At 44.0% G+C, this 24,239-nt stretch overlaps 1 protein-coding gene across 1 annotated transcript in view; it reads left to right on the top strand.

The window, feature by feature from the left end:
• The window catches only part of ptprn2 (protein tyrosine phosphatase receptor type N2), an 891,364-nt gene that overhangs the window by 210,049 nt on the left and 657,076 nt on the right, over positions 1-24,239 (top strand). Inside the window, exon 3 of the mRNA XM_080212823.1 lies at positions 22,648-22,761. Within this exon, the coding sequence (XP_080068949.1) occupies positions 22,648-22,761 (114 nt within the window). The remainder of the gene's footprint in view (positions 1-22,647; positions 22,762-24,239) is intronic.

A 24,239-nucleotide genomic window follows, 5' to 3' on the forward strand; every position in this document is an offset into this window, starting at 1 on the left:
GCATGTGTTTCCTCCCAAAATGTGTGAGTTAGGTTGCTTGGCCATGCTAAATTGCCTCTTAGTGTCCTGGAATGTATGTGTAGGTTAGAGGAATTATTGGGGTAAATATGTGGGGTTACAGAATAGTGCTCAGGGGGTTTGTTGTTGGTGCACTCGATGGGTCGTTCCAGTGAGAACAAATGGAGTTTATCCGATGCCTCCTCATAGCGAATACTCTCCAGATCTGTCAACATCCTGGTAAACCTGGTACTCTTTCCAAAGCATCCACATCCTTCTGGTAGTGTGGCGACCAGAATCTGTACACCTGCAGCTTGACCTACCAATTTTTATACTCAGTGCCCCAACCGATGAAGGCAAGCATGCTGTATGCTTTCTTGACTACCTTATCCACAGGTGTTGCCACTTTTAGTGATTGGTGGACATGTACACCCAGATCTCCCTGCCTGTCAATAGTCTTAAGGGTTCTACCATTCACTGTATAATTCCTACATACATCTGACCTTCATTATCTCATTTATCTCATTATATCTCATTAACCTCCATCAGCCATTTCTCCGTCCAAGTCTCCAACCGGTCTATATCTTGCTGTATCCTCTGACAATCCTCTTCACTATCTGCAACTCCACCAATTTTTGTGTCGTCTGCGAACTTACTAATCAGACTAGCTACATTTTCCTCCAAATCATTTATATATGTTATGAGTATCAAAGATCCTGGGTCCCTGTGGAAAACTGCTAATCACGGCTTTCCATTCAGAAAAGTATCTCTCTACTGCTACCCTCTGTCTTTTATGGCCAAGCCAGTTCTTTATCCATCTTGCTAGCTCTCTTCTGATCCAGTGTGACTTCGCCTTTTGTATCAGTCTACCGTAGGTACCTTGTCAAAGGATTTATTGAATATACGACATCCACTGCCTTTCTTTCATTATCATCTTTGTCACTTTCTCAGAAAACTCAATCAAGTTCGTGAGACGTGACCTCCCCTTTACAAAACCATGCAGTCTATCACTAATAAGTCCATTTGTTTCCAAATGTGAGTAAACCCTGTCCCTAAGAATCTTTTCCAATAATTTCCCCACCACAGATGTAAGGCTCACTGGTCTATAATTTTCTGGATTATTCCTGCTGCTCTTTTTAAATAATGGAATAACATTGGCTATCCTCCAGTCCTCTGGAACTTCAGCTGTGGCCACTGACGATACAAAGATTTCTGTCAAGGCCCCAGCAATTTCCTGCCTTGCCTCCCTTAGTATTTTGGGGTAGATCCCATCAGGCCCTAGGGACTGATCTGCTTTACTGCTTTTTAAGATGCACAATACCTTCTCTGTTTTGATATCTACATACCCTACCCTAGGCTCCTCATCCATCAAGTCCCTCTCTTTGGTGAACACTGAGGCAAAGTATTCATTTAATATCTTGCCAATTTCCTCTGGTTCCATGTGTAGATTCGCTCCACTATCTTTGAGTGGACCAACTCTATCTCTGGCTGCCTTCTTGCTCTTTATGTAGGTATGAAATGCTTTAGGATTTTCCTTAATCCTATTTACCAAGATCTTTTCATGACTCCTTTTAGCCATCTCAGCTCCTTCCTTAAGTTCCTTGCTATGTTCTTTATATTCTTCAAGGGTTTCATCTGTCCTAAGACCTTACGAATGTTTCCTTTTTCTTTTTGGCAAGACTCATAATATCCCTCGTTATCTGGGATTCCTGATACTTGCCACATTCATCCTTCATCCTTTCAGGTACTTGCTGGTCCTGAATTCCAATCAACTGACATTTGAAACACTCCCACATATCGGATGTTGATTTACCCTTAAACAGCCTCCCCTAATCTACACTCTCCAAATCCTGCCTAATGTTGTTGTAGTTAGTCTTCTTCCAATTTAACACTTCCACCTGAGGACCACTCTTGTCCTTGCCCACAAGCACCTTAAGACTTACGGAATTATGATCACTGTTCTCGAAATGCTCTCCTACTAAAACTTCAGTCATCTGGCCAGACTCATTCCCCAGTACCAGGTCTAATGTGGCTCTTTCCTGAGTTGGGCTATTTGCATACTGTTTCAAGAAACCCTCCTGGACGGTCCTTACAAATTCTGCCCCATTCAAGCCCCTAGCAGTAGTTAGACAGAACTAAGTGATTCCACAACCGAAAGATCAGATCTAAGCTCTGCAGTCCAGCTACAACCAGCCATGAATGGTGGTGGACAATTCAACAACTCAGTGGAGGAGGAGGAGGCTCCACACTGTTGTGGTTCACTTTATTGTTCATGTACTGAATGTGAGTGTTGTTGGCTATGCCAACATTTATTGCCCATCCCTAATTGCCCTTGATAAGGCAGTGGTCAGCTGCCTTCTTGAAACTGCTGCAGTCCTTGTGATGTAAGTACACACCGTAATAAGTCTCACGACACCAGATTAAAGCCCAACAGGTTTATTTGGTAGCAAAAGCCACTAGCTTTCGGGGCTTTGCCACTTCGTCCCATGAGTGGGAAGTTCTGATCTCAAACAGTGCCTATAAAGGCACACACTCAGTTTACAGAATACTGATTAGAATGCGAGTTTTTACAGCTAATCAAGTCTTAAAGATGCAGACAATGTGAGTGGAGATAGCATTAAGCACAGGTTAAAGAGATGTGTATTGTCTCCAGCCAGGACAGTCAGTGAGATTTTGCAAGCCCAGGCAAGTCATGGGGTTACAAATAGTGTGACATGAACCCAAGATCCCAGTTGAGACCGCCCTCATGTGTGCGGAACTTGGCTATCAGTTTCTGCTCAGCGACTCTGAGACACATGACAGTGCTCTTTAACCTGCACTTAATACTATCTCCACTCACATTTTCTGCACCTTTAAGACTTGATTAGCTATAAAAACTCGCATTCTAATCTGTATTCTGTTAACTGAATGTGTGTCTCTATATCCTCTGTTTGTGACCAGAACTCTCCACTCACCTAACGAAGGGTCAGAGGCCCGAAAGCTAGTGGCTTTTGCTACCAAATAAACCCATTGGAGTTTAACCTGGTGTTGCGTGACTTCTTACTGTGTTTACCCCAGTCCAACGCCGGCATCTCCGCATCACGTAGGCACACCAACAGTGCTGTTATGGAGGGAATTCCGGGGTTTTGACTGAGCAATGCTGAAGGAATGGTGATATATTTCCAAATCATGATGGTGAGTGACTTGGAGGGAAACTTCCAGGTGATGGTATTCTCATGCATCCACTGCCCTTATCCTCCGAGATGGTAAAAGCCACAGGTTTTGGGAGGTGCTGTCAAAGGAGCCTTGGTGAGTTCCCACATGAACCTTGTAGATGGTGCACACTGCTGCCATTGTGGGTCAAAGATGGAGAGAGTGAATATTTGCGGATGGGGTTTGAATCAAGCAGGCTGCTAAGTGTTGTTGGAGTTGCATTCATCCAGGCAATTGGAGAATGTCATACTTCTGGCATATGCCTTGTAGATGGTGGAATAACAGGAGATGAGTTACTTGCCACAGGATTCAGAGCCTCTGATCTGCTCATGTAGACACAATATTTATACGGCTAGTCCAGTTCAGTTTCTGGTCAAGGGGAACTCCCAGGATGTGGATAGTGGGGGATTCTGTGATGGTAATGGCATTGAATGTCATGGGGTGATGGTTAGATTCTCTGTTGTTGGAGATGCTCATTGCCTGGCACTTGTGTGGTGCATATGTTGCTTACCGTTTTTCAGCCCAAACCTGGTTATTGTCCAGATCTTAATATATTTCCATCATGCAAACCAGCCTCCCCCTCACTGACTCCGTCTATATTTCCTGCTGCCTCAAAAAGTAGCCACATAAGCAAGGACCCACACAGCCGGGACATACTCTGTCCCACCTTCAGGCTCTTGTATCTTTTTCCCAACAGAAGAAGGTGGGACAGAGTATGTCCCGGCTGTGTGGGTCCTTGCTTATGTGGCTACTTTTTGAGGTTCTTGTATCTTTTTTCCCAACAGAAGAAGTCATGTACCAACCGACTCAAGAACAGCTTCTTCCCTACCTTATATTAAGTCAATCTTTTTCTACACCCTAGCTATGACTGTAACACTACATTCTGCACCCTCTCCTTTCCTTCTGCCCTATATACTCTATGAATGGTATGCTTCATCTGCATAGTGCATATTAAACAATACTTTTTCTTGTATATCAATACATGTGACAATAATAAATCAAACTAAATGGGCCACTTCAGTATCTCAAGAGTTGCGAATTGTGCAATCATCTGACCTTATGTTGGAAGGAAGGTCATTGATGAAGCAGCTGAAGATGGTTGGGGTGAAGAAATTAACCTGAGGAATTCCGGCAGTAATGTCTGGGGACTGAGATGATTGTCCTCCAACCACCACAATCATCTTCCTTCGTGCCAGGTAAAAGTCCAACCAGCAGAGAGATGTCCTTCGGATTCCCACTGACCGCTGCACGGGGATTGGATCAGTGTTATGAGGGCCAAAATGGTCAGAGCAAGAAGAAAACACCAGTGGGCAATTTTGTACCCTTCCCCTGAATGTTCTGAAACCCTCTGCTGCAGATGTCAATGCAGGTGGGTTTTGTTTTGACAAATGTGTGTGATCAGGAGAATCCTGTTCAAAAAGGAATGCTACACAATCTTCCACTCTGAACACACGATATCAGGCTAATTGTTATTGTCCGCCTCACCATCGTCCATTCATGTGCCTTCCCGATGTCCCACTCACACTTTATAGCCTGTTGTGCGTGTCATTTCTTAAGCAGCGGTGCTTTCTCATCCTTACTGAAGTCTCCAGTGAATCGTTACAAGGCTGTGACAAAGAAAAGAGGCCTGATGTAGTTGCTTAGCAACGACTGCAAGATGGAGTTGAAGGTGATTGCGAAGATTAGTCCTTTAGATCAATTGCCTGCTGCTTATCTTTCATCCCACAGCACACGGTTATTAAAACAAATGACTGACGCTGAGCGGTGAAGCTGAAGACGCTCAGATACAATAAACATCAGAGTGACACTGGGTAGGGAATAGGGGTGATAAATGTTTATTCAAGATCAAGCATGGATTACACAACCCAGAAATTTATTTAGAATCTGCCGATACACACATTTGGGAATTGGACTGACTGAAGTTCAGTTCTTGATTCATGGGTGTCAAACGTACGACCTTTGGAGCAGATTCTTTTTATTTATTTGTTCATGGGATGTAGGTGTCACTGGCTGGGCATTTTGTGACCCATCCCTTCTTGAATGCATTTAAGAGTCAACCACATTGCTGTGGATCTGGAATCGCATGTAGGCCAGACCAGGCAACGACGGCAGATTTCCTTCCCTAAAGGACATTGGTGAACCAGATGGGTTTTCTTGCCGATCCCTAATTGCCCTTGAGAAGGTGGCGGTGAGCTGCCTTCTTGAACAACTGAGTGGCGTGCTAGGTCATAATGTGTCAACTATATTGTGAGTCAACCATATTGCTGTGATTCTGGAGTCACATGTGAGCCAGACCAGGTAAGGGTGGCAGATTTCCTTCCCTAAAAGACGTTAGTGAACCAGATGGGCTTTTCCGACAATCGATAATGGTTTCATGGTCACCATTATCATTTTAATTCCAGATTTTTTTTAAATTAAATTCAAATTTCACCACCTGCCATGTTGAGATTTAAACCAGGTCCCCAGAGCTTTGCCCTTAGTCTCTGGATTACCAGTCCAGTGACAATACCACTACGCGTCTGCCTCCCCTTATCAATCCACAGGACAGTGTCATTTGGCCCATGTTGTGCAGTCACAATGTGTGGTACTCCTCCCAAGTTGTCATGAAATGATTGTGCCTTTATTGTGATAGGCTGGAAAACATGGCGACTTCAATAGATTCAGACCAAGTAGCTTGGACCCATTCGAACAATAAATTCAATATTGGAAACAGAATGTATAATGAGAGATTAAGAAGCAGAAACATCAATAAATAATTAATATACAGGTTGCTGTCATTTGAAAGAAAAATACTAATTGATAAGTCATTGAGTTACAGCTATGCAATTATTATGATTTGATGAATGTAATCTGACAAATAGGAAAGTTTATTAGTTTCACAAGTAGGCTTACATTAACATTGCAATGAAGTTACTGTTAAAACCCCCTAATCATCACACTCTGGCACCTGTTAGGGTACATTGAGGGAGAATTTAGCATGGCCAATGCACCAAACCAGCACATCTTTTGGACTGTGGGAGGAAACTGGAGCATCCAGAGGAAACCCATGCAGACACAGGATGAACGTGCCAACTCTGCACAGCCAGTGACCAAATCCAGGAATTGAACTCAGACCCCTGGTGCTGGGAAGCAGCAGGACTAACCACTGTGGCACTGTGCTGTCCAGGAAGAACTACAAGATGGGATTGAAGGGAAAAAGTGTCATGATAGCTGGGCATGTAAGGAAACAAGTTTGTAAACTTTGCAGAGAAGATGTGTTCACTCTGAAAGCCATTGATACGTTTTTATGTGCACCATTTACTTCACTAATGGAGATGACAAATCCATCAATTCACTGATTTGGTTTCAAAATAAAGTAGTTATTCTTCGGTTGAGCCCACATTACTGATTCACTGGAGAGAAGCAATTACCTCCAGCTTCAGGTGGCTTTGTTATGCAAAGAACAACACTGCCTGTCCTAACGAAAAATAATCATTTTTTTAACCCACGTCACTGCTTGGTAATTTTGCACACGCCACCCTTAAACTGTTTGTAACCCAGAACGCCAGCTGTGACATTGTACATGTGTATGAATAATGGCATTAATTTCTGATTTATTTGTGGACATGGAGAGGAAAGCCTATGTGCTTGATTTGTAAGCAACAGGTGGATATGGTGAAAGACTGCAGCATTCCGGGAAGGTTACATGAAAACAAATTTTCCGACTTAGTGCTTTCATTGCAAAAGCAGCAATCAGTGCTTGCCAATGCTCAGTGGGTGAACAATGCCACCGTTAAGCTGAGTTGTGATTGTCATGCAATAGCCATGTCATCTGAACCATTTTCAAAGGGAGACTTTTTGATGAACTTCATGCTAAAAGCGGCACTTCTTTGGATAGTATTTACTGAGTGTGCCCAATGTCAATTGCCAGGATATCTGATCAAGCCCACCTTGTGGAAATGGTGCTGCGATGAGGCGAGAAAGACAGAGACAAGAACACATGCATTCTGGGTCACATATATCATTTCCTACATTTCAACAGTGATTTAGTTTCAAAAGTAGTTCTTTGGGCTGTCAATCACATGAGGATATCCTGAGGTAGCGAAAGGTACCTCAGAACTGGCATTAGATGTCTTTATGCTAGTGTTCTCTAATGCTACAAAATAAGGCAGAGCTTTATAGGATCATAGAATCAGTACAGTGCAGAAGGAGACCATTCAGCTCATCAAGTCTGCATCGACAACTATCCCACCAAGGCCCTGTCCAATGTATATATCCTGCTAATCCTCCTGACACATGGTGGCACAGTGGTTAGCACTGCTGCCTCATAACAGGTTCAATTCCCAACTTAGGTCAGTGTCTGTGCGGAGTTTGCATGTTCTCCCCGTGTCTGCGTGGGTTTCCTCCCACAGTCTGAAAGACATGCTGGTTAGGAAAATTGACCGGAACAGTAACTTCATTGCAGTGTGAATGTAAGCCTTACTTGTGACTAAGAAATAAACATTAACTTTTAATTTAGCATGGCCAGTCAACCTCATCCGTACATCTTTGGGTCTGTTCTGTATGCCCACATCACAGTACTTCAATCAAAATTTTAATATTAAATGTAATAGTGTTCTGACTGAGCCTTGCAATCACAAAGAGCAGATTCCAAATGGAACCGTTAATACAGTTATTCCCATATTCATTGAGGTCAGATTCTGAGAGAGCACCACACATGGGCTGGCTTCCTATGTTCAAACTTCTAAATCCAAGCTTTCTTATCTTAGAAGTTGAATTGTAGATCCGTAAAAATTGGGTCAGTGATTGTGCTGCTGGAATAAGAATGACTCCTCATGAGAAGTAACATTGTAAGGCCTGACTGAAGCTCACATGGTGCCTTAAGCGTAGTAGACTTGAGGTGAAAGTGGAACTGACTGAAACAATTGAACCTTAATATGTAAAGCAGTATACCTAATTAATCATAGAATCCCTATAGAGCAGAAGAAGGCCATTCGACCGAACGAGTCTCCATCAACTCTCTGATAGAGCATCTTACTCAGTCCTAACCCTTTAATTCCTTAAATATTTACCTTGCTAATCCCCCTAATCTACACATCTTAGAGCACTAAGGGGAAATTTAGCATTCAGTGCCAGCTATGCACCTTGGCAATGCCCACCAGGCACTTTGCCACTGCCCACCAGGCCTCTTAGCACTGTCCACTGGGGCTGGCTGCAACAGCAGAGGTCTGACAGCTCTCTCTGTCAACCCTCTGTTTTTTGAAATTGTGCATGTGCAGCCACAGAGGACTGTACATGCACAATGCTGCCTGATCAGGCTGGCTGGTGAGTCTAGCCCAGCATGCTGCCTCTAGTAACTATAAAGAGTCTAACCCATTTTTTCTTGCACTAAGTGCATATGATTGGGAGTAAAACCCACCCAAATCTGCAACTTTTCCATGTTCGCATTAGCTGGATATTTAGAATTTTTCTCATGAAATTCCACCCAAAGAGTTGCATTTAGACAGCAACTTTCATGAGAAACAGAGATAACTCACCTACCCTTCTTCAAAGTAGTGATCTTTACATCCATGTGAGATGGCAGGTAGGGCCTTCGCCTTAGGGTAAGGAGAGGTGGAGTATAATGGGTTAATCAAATAGTAATGGTAATAATGAGTGATATATTGTATCGGTGACACCAGTGGTCATGCAGTCATGTGCTGCATCTCTGGAGTGAGGATGGAACAGTCTGTACTCATGAAAGACATGCCTATTCCAACCGATCTTAAATATAGACGTATCGCGTCCAATGTACAGGTGTCGTGCCCAGAAGGTACCCCAATAATATTCTGCATCTCCAACACCTCCCTTGCCTCCTCCCCTCCCCGCCCCCACCCCTCGCCCCCCACCCTCGCTCCAACCCACCCTCGCCAAGTCCCAGTGTAAGGATTGCAAGGAATTGCCCAGGAAGTTGAATCTTCTGTTGGTTACTTATCTTGCACTGGTAACCATCGGCACTCCAATTTAAATTGCAGACATCAGATGGTTCTGATTGTCTTACAGGGATAGTTACCCAAGAAAAAATTATATGAATTAAAATCACTTATAATTCATGAATGCCTATACTACTGACACCACCCCCCCCAACTCCTGACTACACTCTCCACCTCTCCGCTGGACCCCCAAACCCCCCATGGTACCTACACAACTATCCCCCCCAATCGCCAACTACTATTTTGACCCCAACAACTCCTCCAACTCCCCTGACTACCTTCCAGGCCTCACAACCACACTTTGGACCCCCACAGGGCACCCTGACTACACCCCAACCCCCAAATACCACCTATTACCTGACCACCTGGTCTGAGGGTGGCACAGTGGTTAGCACTGCTGTCTCGCAGCGCCAGGGGCCCAGATTCGATTCTCAGCTTGTGTTACTGTCATTGTGGAGTTTATACATTCTCCTTGTGTCTGCGTGGGCTTCCTGTGGGTGCTCCGGTTTCCTCTCTCACTGCAAAGGCGTGCTGGTTAGGTGCACTGGCCTTGCTGAATTCTCCCTCAGTGTACCCGAACAGGCGCCAGAGTGTGTGGCCACTGGTGGATTTTCACAGCAAACTCATTGTCATGTTAATGTAAGCCTACTTGTGACACTAATAAATAAATTTTAAAGACTAATTGCCCAACCCTCAACAATAGCCACCCCAGAAATCACCCAACCTCCCCCTTGATGACCAGATGCCCTCCCCCCAATGATCACTTGGCATCCTACCTTACTGATATCCTGACACCCTCCTCCTGCTACCTATCCCATGTATCTTACACTCTTAGATAAAAGCAAAATACTGTGGAGCTGGAATCTGAAACAAAAACAGAAAAAGTGCTAGAAAATCTCACAGGTCTGACAGCAACTGTGGAGAGAGACTAGAGCCAATGTTTCAATTCTGAATGACCATTCGTCAGAGTTGCTTTCGAAGGTTTACCAGCGTCTTCTGTTTTTGTACCTTAGGCACTTACCTTCTCTCTGGCATCTTACAATGGCAGGACCTTTAAACTTAACCCGATTTCATAGAATCAATAGTACAGAAGGAGGCCATTAAGCCCATCGAACCTCTATTGCTGACAGCCCCATCCTGGTCCTATTCCCTGTTATCCTACGTATTCACCCTCCTAATCCCTCTGACACTAAGGGGCAATTTATCATGGCCAGTCAACCTAACCCGCTCATCTTTGGACCATGGGAGGAAACCGGAGCACCTGGAGGAAACCCACACAGACACGGGGAGAATGTGCAGACTCTGCACAGACAGTGACCCGAGGCTGGCATTGAACTCGGGTCCCTGGCGCTGTGAGGCAGCAGTGCTAACCACTGGGCCACCCTGCCACCCTTTACAGCAGCATGGTGGCACAGCAAAAAAGGTGGCCTGGTTTCCTTTCTCCCACACCTGACAGCTGAACTTGGGTATCCACTACCCTGCAGTATTTTCACCCAGCCAGGGCCAGAAGGTCGGATAAGAAAGATAAGGTTGCATTTCAGTGAGTTAATAGGAGCAGAGTGGCAATCTGACTCTGATTACCACTCCAGGAAAGAATAAATCAGCTGGAAGCAAGTGTCAGGGTAAGAATGTAGGCTGGAATTTTACTGCCCCGCCCACTGCAGGGATCAGAATAGACGAAGGACAGACCGTGGAAATGTCCATTGAGCCCGGGGAGGATTTTCCAGTTTTGGAACGAGCAAGGCAGTAAAATCCTGCCCACAATCTGTGTAAATAAGATAGCCATGCGCACCATGCCACCAGGTGATGAAACACATGCCACCATCTTAATTGAGACTGACGCACTCAGAAAAGTCAGGAATCTCACCTGGGAAAAAGACAGAATTCAAATGCCTGGGAGCTCGCAGTGGCTATTCACCATTGTTTTTTATGTTCTGGATTTTCTATGTGGCAATTCAGCAGCATTCGAGTTCTTCCACTCTCTAGTTGCGCTGGCTACAGTTTCCAGCTACTGACCTTAATTCATGGACCTCATTAGCTGAATGTATTTGTATGCAACCGATGTTTTGCAATCCACACATGAATTTGCATTAATAACAAGGACATATTAATAAAGTGATGCGTCGTTTGTACACAAAGTACTTCCACTTAATTTGGAGTGCCATTGTTAAATATCTGATTCATCAACTATTTCAGAGTTTTCAAAGGCAAAGTTCTCAAAACTCAGTACACATTCACCTTGAATTCAACCAATCGTAATTATTGGGGATATGTACAATCAAATTAGGATTTCTGAAGATGGACGTGGATAAAATGTATTATGTGAAAGCAAAATGCCATAGATGCTAGAAATCTCAAATGGGCAACAACAATAAATTTAGTGTAATGGAAACAGGAATAAAATTAGACACTGCGCCACATCAGTTGATATTACAGGAGATGGCCAAAGAGATAGATTTTAAGGAGCATCTTAAAGGTATATAAAAAGTTGACCTTTTCAGAGGAAAGGTCAAATTGACTCGGTTTCTCTCTCAACAAATGTTACCTAAGCAGCTGAATATTTTCAGCTCTTCTTTATGTTGAAATGTTGCCTTGTTGAAAAGGTGGACCTGCCTAATGCTTCCTCCTCCTTCAGGTCATGTCCTTAGAGGGCATTGGCCACCATGATGGAGTAGTCTGGAGGGGCCAAATAGCCTACTCCTGCTTCTTATTGGTTGTAGTAAGGTGACATGATGGCACAGTGCTTAGCACTGCTGTCTCACAATGTCAGGGACCCAGGTTCAATTACAGCCTTGGTGACTGTGGATTTTGCATTCTGTGTGGGTTTCCTCTGGGTGCTCCGGTTTCCTCCCATAGTCCAAAGATGTGCAGGTTAGGTTGATTGGTCATGGTAAATTGCCCCATAGTCTCAGGGGGTAAATATGTTGGGTTAAGGGGGTAGGACCTGGATGGGGTTGCATTTGGTGCAGACTCAATGGGCTGAATGGTTTCCTTCTACACTGTAGGGATTTTTTGATTCTATGTTTTGTTCGTATGGATTTCCAAAGGATGGGTTCATGATTATGCTTGGCAAGGTACGGAAGTGGATTGCCTCCTGCAGTATGGCTGACCAGGAAATTCTCCTGCTCTTACTGCCTGCCATTCAGCGTATCATCGGTGCAGATTCAATGGGCCGAAGGGCCTTTTCTGCACTATAGTCTTCTGTGTTTCTGATTCTGATATTGGAAGAATTTACAGGCTGATAATCAGCAAGTTGGGAACACACCTTCACTGGCCGTGAAGTCCTGAACTGGGACTTAACCCCAAACGAATAAAGCTGTGGGGGTACTGGGTGGTTCAGTGTGTTGGCACATTAACCCAACACCATTATGACCAAATGCCATGTGAACTCAATTCAATTATTATCAATAGTAAAGAAAGAAAATACTTCCCTTCATATAGTGCCTTTCATGACCACCAAACATCTCATGACCACCAGAGCATATGAAGAGAGACTGGTTATGCTGGGGCCGTTTTCCTTTGAGCAGAGAAGGCTGAGAGGGGATCTGATTAAGATATACAAAATGATGAGATACAAAAATATAAAGGAAATTTTACTTTAGTAGAAGGATTAATAACCAGGGACATATCTTTATGGAAAGAGGCAAGAGATTTAGAGGAGATTTAAGGATTCTGGTGACATGGTGGCTCGAGCTGCTGCCTCACAGCGCCAAGGACCTGGGTTCAATTCCTACTTTGGGTGACTGTGTGGAATTTGCACACTCTCTCCATGTCTGCATGAGTTTCTTCTGGATGCTCAATTTTCCTCCCATAGTCCAAAGATGTCCAGTCAGGTTGATAAGCCATATTAAATTACCCGTTAGTGACCCAAGATGTATAGGATAGATGGATTAGCCATGTATTGATTTACGGGGATAAAGTGGGGGGGAGTGTTTAGATAAGATACTGTGTCAGAGCATAGGTTCAGACTTGGTGGGCCAAATGGCCTCTTCTGCACTGTAGGGATTTTATTCTATTCTATCTCAAAGTGCTTTATAACCAGTGAAGGAGTCCTTCTGATGTAGTAGGAAAGACCACAACCAATTTGGGTTGGGTCATTGAAAAAGAGATTAGAATAGTTACTTTTAATGATCAGATCTTTGTCAGATTAGTTGTGTTAAAGCTTTAAGCATTTTGTGGTGGATTAACTATCCAAGGCGCCCTTTTGCACAAGCCTGTCACATTGTGCATGCTTTCCATCCAGTTTTAAATTGCTCCTCTTCTCTACTGGATTCTTCGCGGCAGAAGGTCTATGGAAAGTCTTCTGCCAGGCAATCCAAACATCAGTTGGGTGGCTTGTAATGGAAACAACTTACATGCTACTTCTGTTGCTGCCACCTCATTTATTCATGGCCAGGAACAAAACTTCTAACTTGGGCAAAAACATCCCAGAATTGCACACTGAGCCATATCTTCTGCCCTGATGGGTGACACGGTGGCAGAGTGGTTAGCACAGCTGCCTCACTGCACCAGGGACCCAGGTTCAATTCCAGCCTTGGGTAACTGTCTGTATGAAGTTTGCACATTCTCCCTGTGTCCGTGTGGGTTTCCTCCGGGTGCTTCGGTTTCATTTCACAGTCCAAAGATGTGTGGGTTAGGGAGAATTGGCTGTGCTAAATTGCCCCTTTGTTTCAGGGGGATTAGCACGGTAAATGTTTGGGGGTATGGGGATAGGACCTGGGTGGAATCGTGGTCAGTACAGACTTGACGGGCCAAATGACCCCCTTCTGTACCATAAGGATTTTATGATTCTATGACTCAGTTTGAAGCATTTGCACTTCTGGATCAAAATGTTACAGATTCATGTTCCACTTTGGAGTCTTGAGGTTTGTAACCCAGGGTGGCATGATGGCACAATGGTTAGCACTGCTGCCTCACAGCGCCAGGGACCTGGATTCAATTCCCAGCTTGTAGCACAGTGGTTAGCACTGCTGTTTCACAGCACCAGGGACCTGGTTCGATCCCTGGCTTGGGTCACTGTCTGTGTGGAGTTTGCACATTCTACCTGTGTCTGCGTGGGTTTCCTCTGGTTGCTCTGGTTTCCTCCCACATTCTGAGAGATGTGCTGGTTTGGTGTATTGAGCCTGTACAGACATTGGACTGTGGCGACCAGGGGAATTTCAGGTTAACTTCATAGCAGTCTTAATGTAAGCCTTACTTGTGACTAACAAATAAATAAACTTTAATAAACTTTAAACATGCTATAGTCCGGGAATGCTGTGTTGTTAGAGGTATTATATTTTGGATGAAACATCTCAGGCAGAAGTGAGAAATCCTTGGCATTATTTTGAAGGACAAGGGAGACCATCTTGGACCTCTGGCCAATTACCGTCAGCTGCCCCTCAATTCGGAGACGACTTTAACTTAGGATCATGTTTTTCTGCCATGGGTTTTCACCTGAGTGAACAGTTTGATTCTGTTCTGATGGAATAGGATGTCCATGGAGTGGGATCTGGAGTCCAGGATTTGCTGACTTTTCTCTGCATCATTAAGACGCGGTGACTCAAAGGACAACACAGCTTGATGGATAAGTTGTCACTTTTGAACGTTCATTAGCAAACTCCACCGAGTTACCAAATCAATACTGCTGCTCTTCCAGAGGAGCTTCAGTGTGAAGCGGTTATTTTGTCCTCCCTGGAAGGTTGGCTATATAAGAGTTGTGTAAACAGGACCAGACAGGGGAGATGCTTCCGGGCCGCCCGTACACATTGTCCAGTCCATCAAAGTTGTTTCTGCTGGAGTTTTGCCTTGTGGAGCTGACTTCAAGAACCATGTTGTTGTTTGTTTGACAGTCCTCCCATGGAAACTGGAGGCAGAAGCATTGCTCTTAGGATTTCTCTATTGCCCTTGTGTGCCCTGATACAAAGTCTGGGTCTCAGTGCAGTACAGGAGTGTGGCAGTGACAACTGCTTTTTACACTTTACTTGCAGAGGCCTTCATTCTTAAACTCTTGATTCTATGGTTTCTGGAAGCAGATCCAGTGTTGGATCTCCTCTTCAATAGTGGCCTTTTAAGAGAGGTGGCTGCCAGGTATTGGAGGTGCACAACTTATCCCAGAGTTTCTCCTTCAACATATATTGGAGGTGGAAAATTTGGGTGACTTGATATATGAGTTTTGCCATGACAACGTTCAAGGACAGGCTGAGTCTCTTGTATGCCAAATTGAAGAGAACGAGAGCAGCTTAAAAATTTGGTACAGAATGGTCGACAACACTGCAGCCATCCACCAGCTATAGATCAGTCATGTCTGTGGTGGTCAGTTTAGTTTTGGCACAGAGGCAACTGAGGTTTTTTAAAATTTATTCTTTCATGGGATGTGGGCATCACTTGAAGGGGTAGCATTTATTGCCCATCCCTAAATGCCTTTGAACTGGGCAGCTTGCTCAGCCATTTCAAAGGGCAGTTAAAAGTTACATGACGGCCAGACCACTGTCATGTCCATAAGACATGAACGAAGTAATAAACATGACTTGCATATTGATAATGGACTTTGTTGAAACAAAAAAATGGCTGCTGCAGGCCACATGATTTGCAACTTGGCTATCCTTCTGGAAACTTCCAGCAGTAAACAAAGGACAAAGTTCAGCCCTCGTCCTTATGGACTTTCACACCGGACATTGTGTCTGCCCATTATAGTCAGTGATAAAAGAGGGCAGCAGATGGCCTGTTTCTGCAGCCTGGACATCTAACAAAGAGAGGGCCATCAAATGCCATTGTATCTGAAGAGGCACTAATAGTCACCATCTATCTCCTAAGGTAAACAATGGATTTTGACCAAAGAGGTAGAAACTGATTGTTAACCTGAAACTGACATAGCGATGGACAACACCACACGACCTAAGCTCCTTTGGCTTTGGAAAGTTTTAATATCACATTCCTGGACTCCAGGGCAGTCTGCTGTTTAACATCCAGCCTTTCACCACCAAAGCAGGACTCTAGGCTGACAACAAAACCTGCCTCAAGTCTGAACCTCATAAAGCCTGGTTCTCTGGAAGATTCCTGCCACGGCCTGTAGAGCAAATCAAGTTTATGCTTACCAATCTCATCTTTCTGTGACATCAGCAACTTTGAAGAAATTTGGCAACTTTTACTTTCAGCTAATTGAACCCATCTGAACCATAATTTCTTTGCGAAGGAACCTTCACTGCACTGTGACACTCTGAACTCTGACATTCACTTGAGTTAATATCTGTTCCTTTTTTTTGTTTTAAAATATTCCTAGTTGTAGTACTTTTCTATCTTCTTCTCGTGTGCTTTTGCATCTCGGGTTTGAATGTATGAATAAACAATACTTCCTACTTGACCCTAAAGAGAGTTTACTGCGAGTCACTTAAAACTAGCTTTACAAACAGAGCATCTGGGAAAAACACAGTCTATTTGAAAAATTAAAGCAGTTAAGCTTATGGACAAGTAGCGAGGAAAACAAAGCAGTATTTTTTTGCCTCTCTCCCCTGTCTGTAACACCAGGTAAGAATATCAGATTTCCTTCTTGAAAGGACAAGGTGAGGTTTCTTCAACAATTAGCAACAGTTGTCATGGTCGCCATTGTTGAGACTGATTTTCAATTCCAGATTTTGTTCATTGAATTTAAGTTCCTCCAGTTGAAATGGCAGGATTATGAACTCTTGTCCCCAGTGCATTTGCCTGAGCCTCTGAGTTACAAACCCAATGACATTACCACAATGCCGCCATCACCCAACCTTAAAGAGTTTTACATCTAGAGCTGTATTTAAGATTGTCATCAGGGGGCAGTTGATCTTTGTTGACATGAATACCCACTGCCAGGTAGATTGGGAATCGAATGAGTGGTATCACACAACCTTACTTGACTCCAGTCCGGATTTAGAAAGTGTCTCTTGCGGATTTGCTGTTCAAGTTGCAGATATGACTGAATTAAAGAGTTACAGGATTGGGATGAAGTATGTCAGACATCCAAATCCTTGGAGCACAAGCCACAGAACCTCATGATTTACTGAGTCAAATCCTCTGGTCAGGTCGTTGAATGCAATGAAGGGTTCTGGAGACTTTTTATTTGTCTTTGCTTGGTAACAAACACCAAATGAGTGGTTCCTGATGACAGTGTAAAACGACATTGTGTCCCTGGGACAATTTTGTTAGCCATAGGATGAGTTCATTGAGGTGAATGTGTCTCAGGGTTTTCCCTGCAGTGGACATGAGGGAAATGCCTTGATAGTTTCCACAGCGTAATTTACCTCACTTCTTGAAAGCAGTTGCAATTGTTGCATTTCAGAAGTTGGATGAGGTTTTGGGGTAGGGATTGTTTTCCTCCCAAATCTGTAGGATGAGTCTTGATCTGAGCAAAGGCCCATTAGCCTTGAAACCTTAGCTGGAATGCACAGATTTTGTTGTTTTTTTCTTCATCCATCATTGGTGGTCCTCTAGCCGACATTTATCACTTAACTAACATCACCAAAGCAGCTGATCTTGTCACGGGGTTGCGCTGTTGTTGGACCTGGGACTTTTGCTGATGACACGAAGATGAGTGGAAAAGCAAATTGCGTGGAAGGTACGGAAAGTCTGCAGAGAGATCTGGATAGGCTCAGTGAGTGGGCGAGGACCTGGAAGATGGCGTATAGTGTTAGCAAATGTGAGGTTACCCACTTTGGTAGAAATAATAGTAGGAGGGATTATTATTTAAAGGGCGAAAAGCTGCAGCATGCTATGGTGCAGAGGGACCTGGGGGTCCTTGTGCATGAGTCGCAAAAATCCAGTCTGCATGTGCAGCAGGTGATCAAGAAGGCGAATGGAATGTTGGCCTTTATGGCGAGGGGGATAGAATATAAAAGCAGGGAGGTCTTGCTGCAACTGTACAGGATACTGGGAAGGCTGCAGCTGGAATACTGTGTGCAGTTTTGGTCGCCACATTTGCAAAAGGATATATTGGCCTTGGAGGGAGAGAAGAGAAGGTTGACTTGGCTGATACCAGAGATGAGGGTGTTAGCCTATGAGGAGAGACTAAATAGACTGGGTCTGTACTCATTGGAGTTTAGAAGGCTGAGAGGGTATCTTATAGAGACATATAAGATAATGAAGGGGCTAGGTAGGGTAGAGGTAGAGAGATTCTTCCCGCTTAGAAAGGATAGCAGAACTAGAGGGCACAGCCTCAAAATAAAGGGGGAGCAGTTTAGATCGGAGTTGAGGAGGAACTTCTTCACTCAAAGGGTGGTGAGTCTCTGGAATTCTCTGCCCATTGAAGTGGTGGAGGCTACCTCGCTGAATATATTTAAGTCACGGATAAATAGGTTTCTGATAGACAAGGGAATTAAGGGTTATGGGGAGAAAGCAGGAAAGTGGAACTGATCCACTTTAGATCAGCCATGATCTTGTTGAATGGCAGGGCAGGCTCGAAGGGCTAGATGGCCTACTCCTGCTCCTATTTCTTATGTTCTTATGCTGCATTTCCTAGACTACAATCCTTATAGAGCATAAAGGGGACATTCAGCCTATCAAGTCTGCACCAACAATAATCCCACCCATGCTCTATCCTGTAATCCCACATATTTATCTTGCGAATGCCTCTAACCTATCCATAAGACTGTACGACATAGGAGCAGAAGTAAACCACTCAGCCCATCGAGTCTGCTCCGCCATTCAATCATGGCTGATATTTTTCTCATCCCCATTCTCCTGCCTTTTCCCCATAACCCCTGATCCCCTTTTTTGATCAATAACCTATCTATCTCTGTCTGAAAGATACTCAATGACCTGCCCTCCACAGCCTTCTGCGGCAAAAAGTTCCACAGAATCACCACTCTCTGGCTGAAGAAATTCCTCCTCATCTCTGTTTTGAAGGATTGTCTCTTCAGCCTGAGATTGTGCCCTCTGGTTCTAGTTTTTCTTACTAGTGGGAACATCCTCTCCACATCCAATTTATCCAGACCTTGCAGTATGCTGTAAGTTCCAATAAGATCCACCCTCATCCTTCTAAACTCCAACAGGTACAGACCCAGAGTCCTCATCCGGGACATTAAGGGGCAATTTAGCACAGCCAATGACCTAGCCCGCACATCTTTGGAGTGTGGGAGGAAACCTGAGCGCCCGGAGGAAACCCATGCAGACATAAGAACATAAGAACATAAGAAATAGGAGCAGGAGTAGGCCATCTAGCCCTTCGAGCCTGCCCCGCCATTCAATAAGATCATGGCTGATCTGTCGCTGCTCAGTTCCACTTTCCCGCTTTCTCCCCATAACCCTTAATCCCCTCTCTTATCAAAAACCCATCAACCCGCGTCTTAAAAATATTTAGCGAGGCAGCCTCCACCACTTCAACGGGCAGAGAATTCCAGAGATTCACCACCCTTTGAGTGAAGAAGTTCCTCCTCAACTCCGTTCTAAACCGCCCCCCTTTTATCTTGAGGCTGTGCCCCCTAGTCCTACTGTCTTTTTTGAGCGGGAAGAGTCTCTCCACCTCTATCCTATCCATCCCATTCATCATCTTATACGTCTCAATGAGATCTCCCCTCATTCTTCTAAACTCTAACGAGTACAAGCCCAGTTTATTCAGCCTCTCCTCATAGCTCAACCCCCTCAACTCCGGTATCAGCCTAGTAAACCTCCTCTGCACTCCCTCCAAGGCCAAAATATCTTTACGCAGGTGCGGCGCCCAAAACTGCACACAGTACTCCAGCTGTGGCCTCACCAATGCCCTATACAGCTGCAGCAAGACCTCCCTACTTTTATATTCAATCCCCCTCGCTATGAAGGCCAGCATCCCATTTGCCTTCCTGACCACCTGCTGCACCTGCAAGCTGGGTTTTTGCGACTCATGCACAAGGACCCCGAGGTCCCTCTGCACCGGAGAACATCCGCAACACCGGAGAACAACCGGAGACGCAGGGAGAACATCAGACTTCACACAGACAGTGACCCAAACCGGAAATCAAACCCAGAACCCTGGAGCTGTGAGGCCGCAGTGCTAACCACTGTGCCACCATGCCACCCATATTGAAGAAACTTCAAAAGTACTCCTCAATCATGAAATGCACAGTACAAATGCAAGACCTTTCCTTTTGCTCAGCATTTGTTGACACTAAGCATTGACACTTCAATTCACCGCACATCTCCAGTATCAGTATTTCTGCTTTTCTACATGCTATATTTATTATATTTCTCATTCAACATTTGAACACGTATTGATGTAAACCAATTTGACAAAAGGTCACAGACCTGACATGTTAATTTGATCTCACTGCAGAAACCACCTGCTCTGCTGAGCATTCCAGCACTTTCTGCTTTTATTTCTGACTTCCAGCATCCATAGTACTTTGCTTTTATCACTAAGAACGTAGACACTCAAGATTTCAGCTCTGTTGATTCGAAAGAGGAGCAATAATGAAACTCAATCTATATCCCAGAACTGCTCTTGGCTCACAGCTCATGAAAGAGGCAGTCAGAACTAAGCTGTAATTATCTTTCTGACTAGAATATTGATCACCTCTGAGTGCTCCCCATTATATTTTCGATGTCTAATTCAAATTGAAATGAGTAATGTTAGCTCCTTGGAGAAGGGAAAGATTAAGAGGACATTTAATAGGGGTTTTCAGAATCATGAGGGATCAGGACAGAGTAACTGAGGAGGAATCACTTTTGCCAGTGAAAGGATTGAGAACCAGAGCAAGCAGACTGATTGATTAAGGAGATTGCAGTGACATGAGGTAAACCTTTTTTAATGTAACATATGGAATGTTCTGCCTGAGTGTGCTGGTAGAGGCAGATTCAGTTGAGCCTTCCAAAGAAAATTGGACCCTGCTGTGAAAAAATGTTTCAGGGCTACAGAGAAGAGGCCAGGTGCAATACTAGGTGGGATGTTGCTCCCTAGGTTATTCTATGTAGAGCTGTTCTATGTTCTATGTAGAGCTAATAGAGACACTATGGGCCAAATGGCTGCCTCCTCTGCTTTAGCTATTATTTGATTTTGGTTGTGTTTAGTTTTGAATATGAATATAATGTGGCACAGCAATGTCACCATGCAAGGTTTTCCACACTGTACACTCAGCCTGGTTGTAAAAGTAAATTGTGGCCCATCAAAGGAAAGATGTATCACTTTAAAACTAAAAGTTCTCCAGTTTGTATTGTGAAGTGAATGTTTTGCCTTCCACACTCTCGTCCATCCCACCAGAGGGCAGCGTTTTGGCGCCGTGGGACCCAGGTTTGATTCTAGCCTTGAGTGACTGTCTGTGTGCAGTTTGTATGTTCTCCCCATGTCTTCATGGGTTTCCTCTGTGACAGTACTGTGCCTTTAAGAAATGTATTTCATGTTTCTGTGCCGGATGTTTGCAGCAGTCTCTTCCATTTTATCAGTGCTGTTTTGTCTACTATTGGCATCCTGTGTTGTTACTGCAGCAGCAGAATTGCTTCTAATTTCTATAATGTTAGATTTAGCCTGAACTAATGCTGTTCTGCTGTTCTTGGTGTTCCCTAGGGATTTTGCAGAGTGGAGTTTGATTGGGGTGATTGACAGGTATGGTCATGTGATGCGGTGAAACTAGGCTTACATAGAATGTTGAAGCTTAGATGCTGCTTTTGAGTGTGAGTGAGAGCAGCGACTCTCTTTTCCTCTCTGAAGTTGGAGACTGGAGTCTGCCAGGAGATAAGTCTCTTTCTCGGAGATTCAGCTGTATGAGAGTGGACCTTTCTCTGACAGTTGCTGTTTGGAAGCTGCAGAGAGAGAGGTATGACTTCCTGGCTCTGTCTCTGGAGACAGAGAGCCTCCAGAGACTAGCAGATTGCAGAAACTAGATTTATTTTTCTGGAATTTTGCTGTTTTGAGGATATATCCTTCTCTGAAAACTGCTGTCTGAATCTCTGTCCACTATTATTAAAAAGCTGGAAATTCGGCATCACGTAAGCATGTTTGGTTTCTAACCGGTTTACAGAAGAGGTTTATGTCTTGGGGGATACAGCTGAATTGGACCAATAGAGATGGATAGCTATCAAGAATTACACTTTGTCATGTTTAAGTCTTTTATTTGGTAAAAATTATCCTAATTCCTATTCTTATATTCTGTCTTCTTAAGTAATGTTTGTTTTGATAAATCTTCCTAGTGGGTCACTTGAATCATACCTGGAGTGAAACACCTTATGCTCACCTTGATGCCCAAATCGAATGCAAATGTTGGGGTCCAGGCTAACTTCACAAAATACCTTGGAGTTTCTGGTCTGGTCCTTAATACTGCCGGGTGTTCGGGTTTCATCCCACAGACCAAAAGCATGCACATTAGGAGGATTATCCAAGGTAAATGTACATGGTAAATTATGGAGATAGGGCAGGAGAAGGGGAGCTGGGCTTGAGTCAGTGCAGACACGATGGGCCGAATAGCCTCCTTATGCGACGTGGGGACTCTATGACCCCTCCACCTTCCCCAGCTACCATTTTTATGTATATTTTGTGGTGAGTGCTTTTCAGAACTTTGAGAAATGACTCACAAATCTTCTTGTTGTTTTGCAGATGGAGTATTCGGGAGGTGTCAGCTGGTCACGGTGATAGACGTATACAAATACGAAGTTTCACCAACTGACCTTCAGCGACTCCAGGCTATCCTACATGAGCTGTCCCTCAGAGGTACACATTAAACAGGACGCTTGCCTTCTTAAAAAGATCTTTCTCAACAGAGCATCTGTTATGTTTCAGGAGCTGTGCTCATTATCACTCAGGGTACATCATGTAAAGCGTAGAATTATTGAAATATTTGAAAAAATTCACATCTGTTCAACATTGTGACTACATTTAAAAAGTGCGTCATTGGCTGTGAAGCACTTTGGGTGACCTAAGATTGGGAAATGTGCTTTATAAACAGAGGCTCTTACTAACATAACATCTTTTAAAAAATGAAATTTGAAATGGACTCACAGCTGTTTGGGCTTCCTAATCAGAGTGTGCAATCAGGTTGTTCTTCTGAATGATGCTTTATAGTCATTGGATTTAAATGATTCTTGTCAGGTAAAATCAGTCTTGTTTACGGGTTGAGTCGCAGGCAGCTTAATGCAGAACACAAATTCCGTCAGACCAATCGTCGATCTGTCAGCTCAGAAAAAGCCAATAAACCCAACCTGAAGAAGGTCAAACCGTCCGTGCACATAAGGAATGAGTGTCCATTTGGACTGGTACAAAATCAGCAAAGGCATTTTGGTAATAAATTGAGATCACAAACTCCTTAGATTTTTAAATAACAATCTGAATGCACTGACACATGTGTTGCCGGTGCTTTAGTTGAGTTGAGTTGAGGGGCATGGATTGGATGAACACACATAGGACGGGATTTTCTGGCCGTGCTCGCCCCCAAACTGGAAAATGGTCCCCTCGCCATCACTACGATTCCCGGGCAGGATGGGAAAATTCCCCCCCAGTATTCTTTATCGCCGAGAAGGGGAATTGAAAATGAGAGGCCGTAGGTTTAAGGTGAGAGAGGAAAGATTTAAAAGGGACCTGGGGGGGCAATTTCTTCACGCAGAGGGTGGTGCATATATGGAATGCGCTGCCAGAGGCAGGTACAATAACAAAATTTAAAAAGCATTCGGATAAATACACGGATGGGAAAGAATTAGAATGATAAGGGCCAAACACAGACAATTGAATCCAGCTGGGAGGGCACCATGGTCAGCATGGACAGATTGGGCCAAAGGGTTTGTTCCCATGCTGGGTTGCTCTATGACTCTGAGTCAGGAATACTGACTATCCTCTCCAAAGCAGTACTGGCTCCTCATGATCTACAATTACATAGAATTTTGTGACAGTCATCAGTAATTCCGTGGAGTAGAGTTGCACTCAAACATTGCACCCAAACTCTACTCAATTAGGTAAACACTTGAGTTTTTGTTAAAATTCGCTTGCAGGATAACAAATGTAAAATCTTCTGCAAATCAACACAGTTGGGCAGCATGAGAGAAAGGAGTTGTTTCATTTTGTTTCCTTCCATTAAAAGGTATTCATGACATCTGTAAGAATAGTTATCTGGTCCGCTTTTACTTAGTGAGCTGGAAACTGGTCCATCACTAAAAATAAGCATCGTTAATAAGACTGTTAAGTCCTTCCTCCAGCTG

Source organism: Carcharhinus amblyrhynchos, chromosome 2 (genome assembly GCF_965287045.1).
Source record: "Carcharhinus amblyrhynchos chromosome 2, sCarAmb.v2.hapA, whole genome shotgun sequence".
NCBI classification, from domain to species: Eukaryota; Metazoa; Chordata; class Chondrichthyes; order Carcharhiniformes; family Carcharhinidae; genus Carcharhinus; species Carcharhinus amblyrhynchos.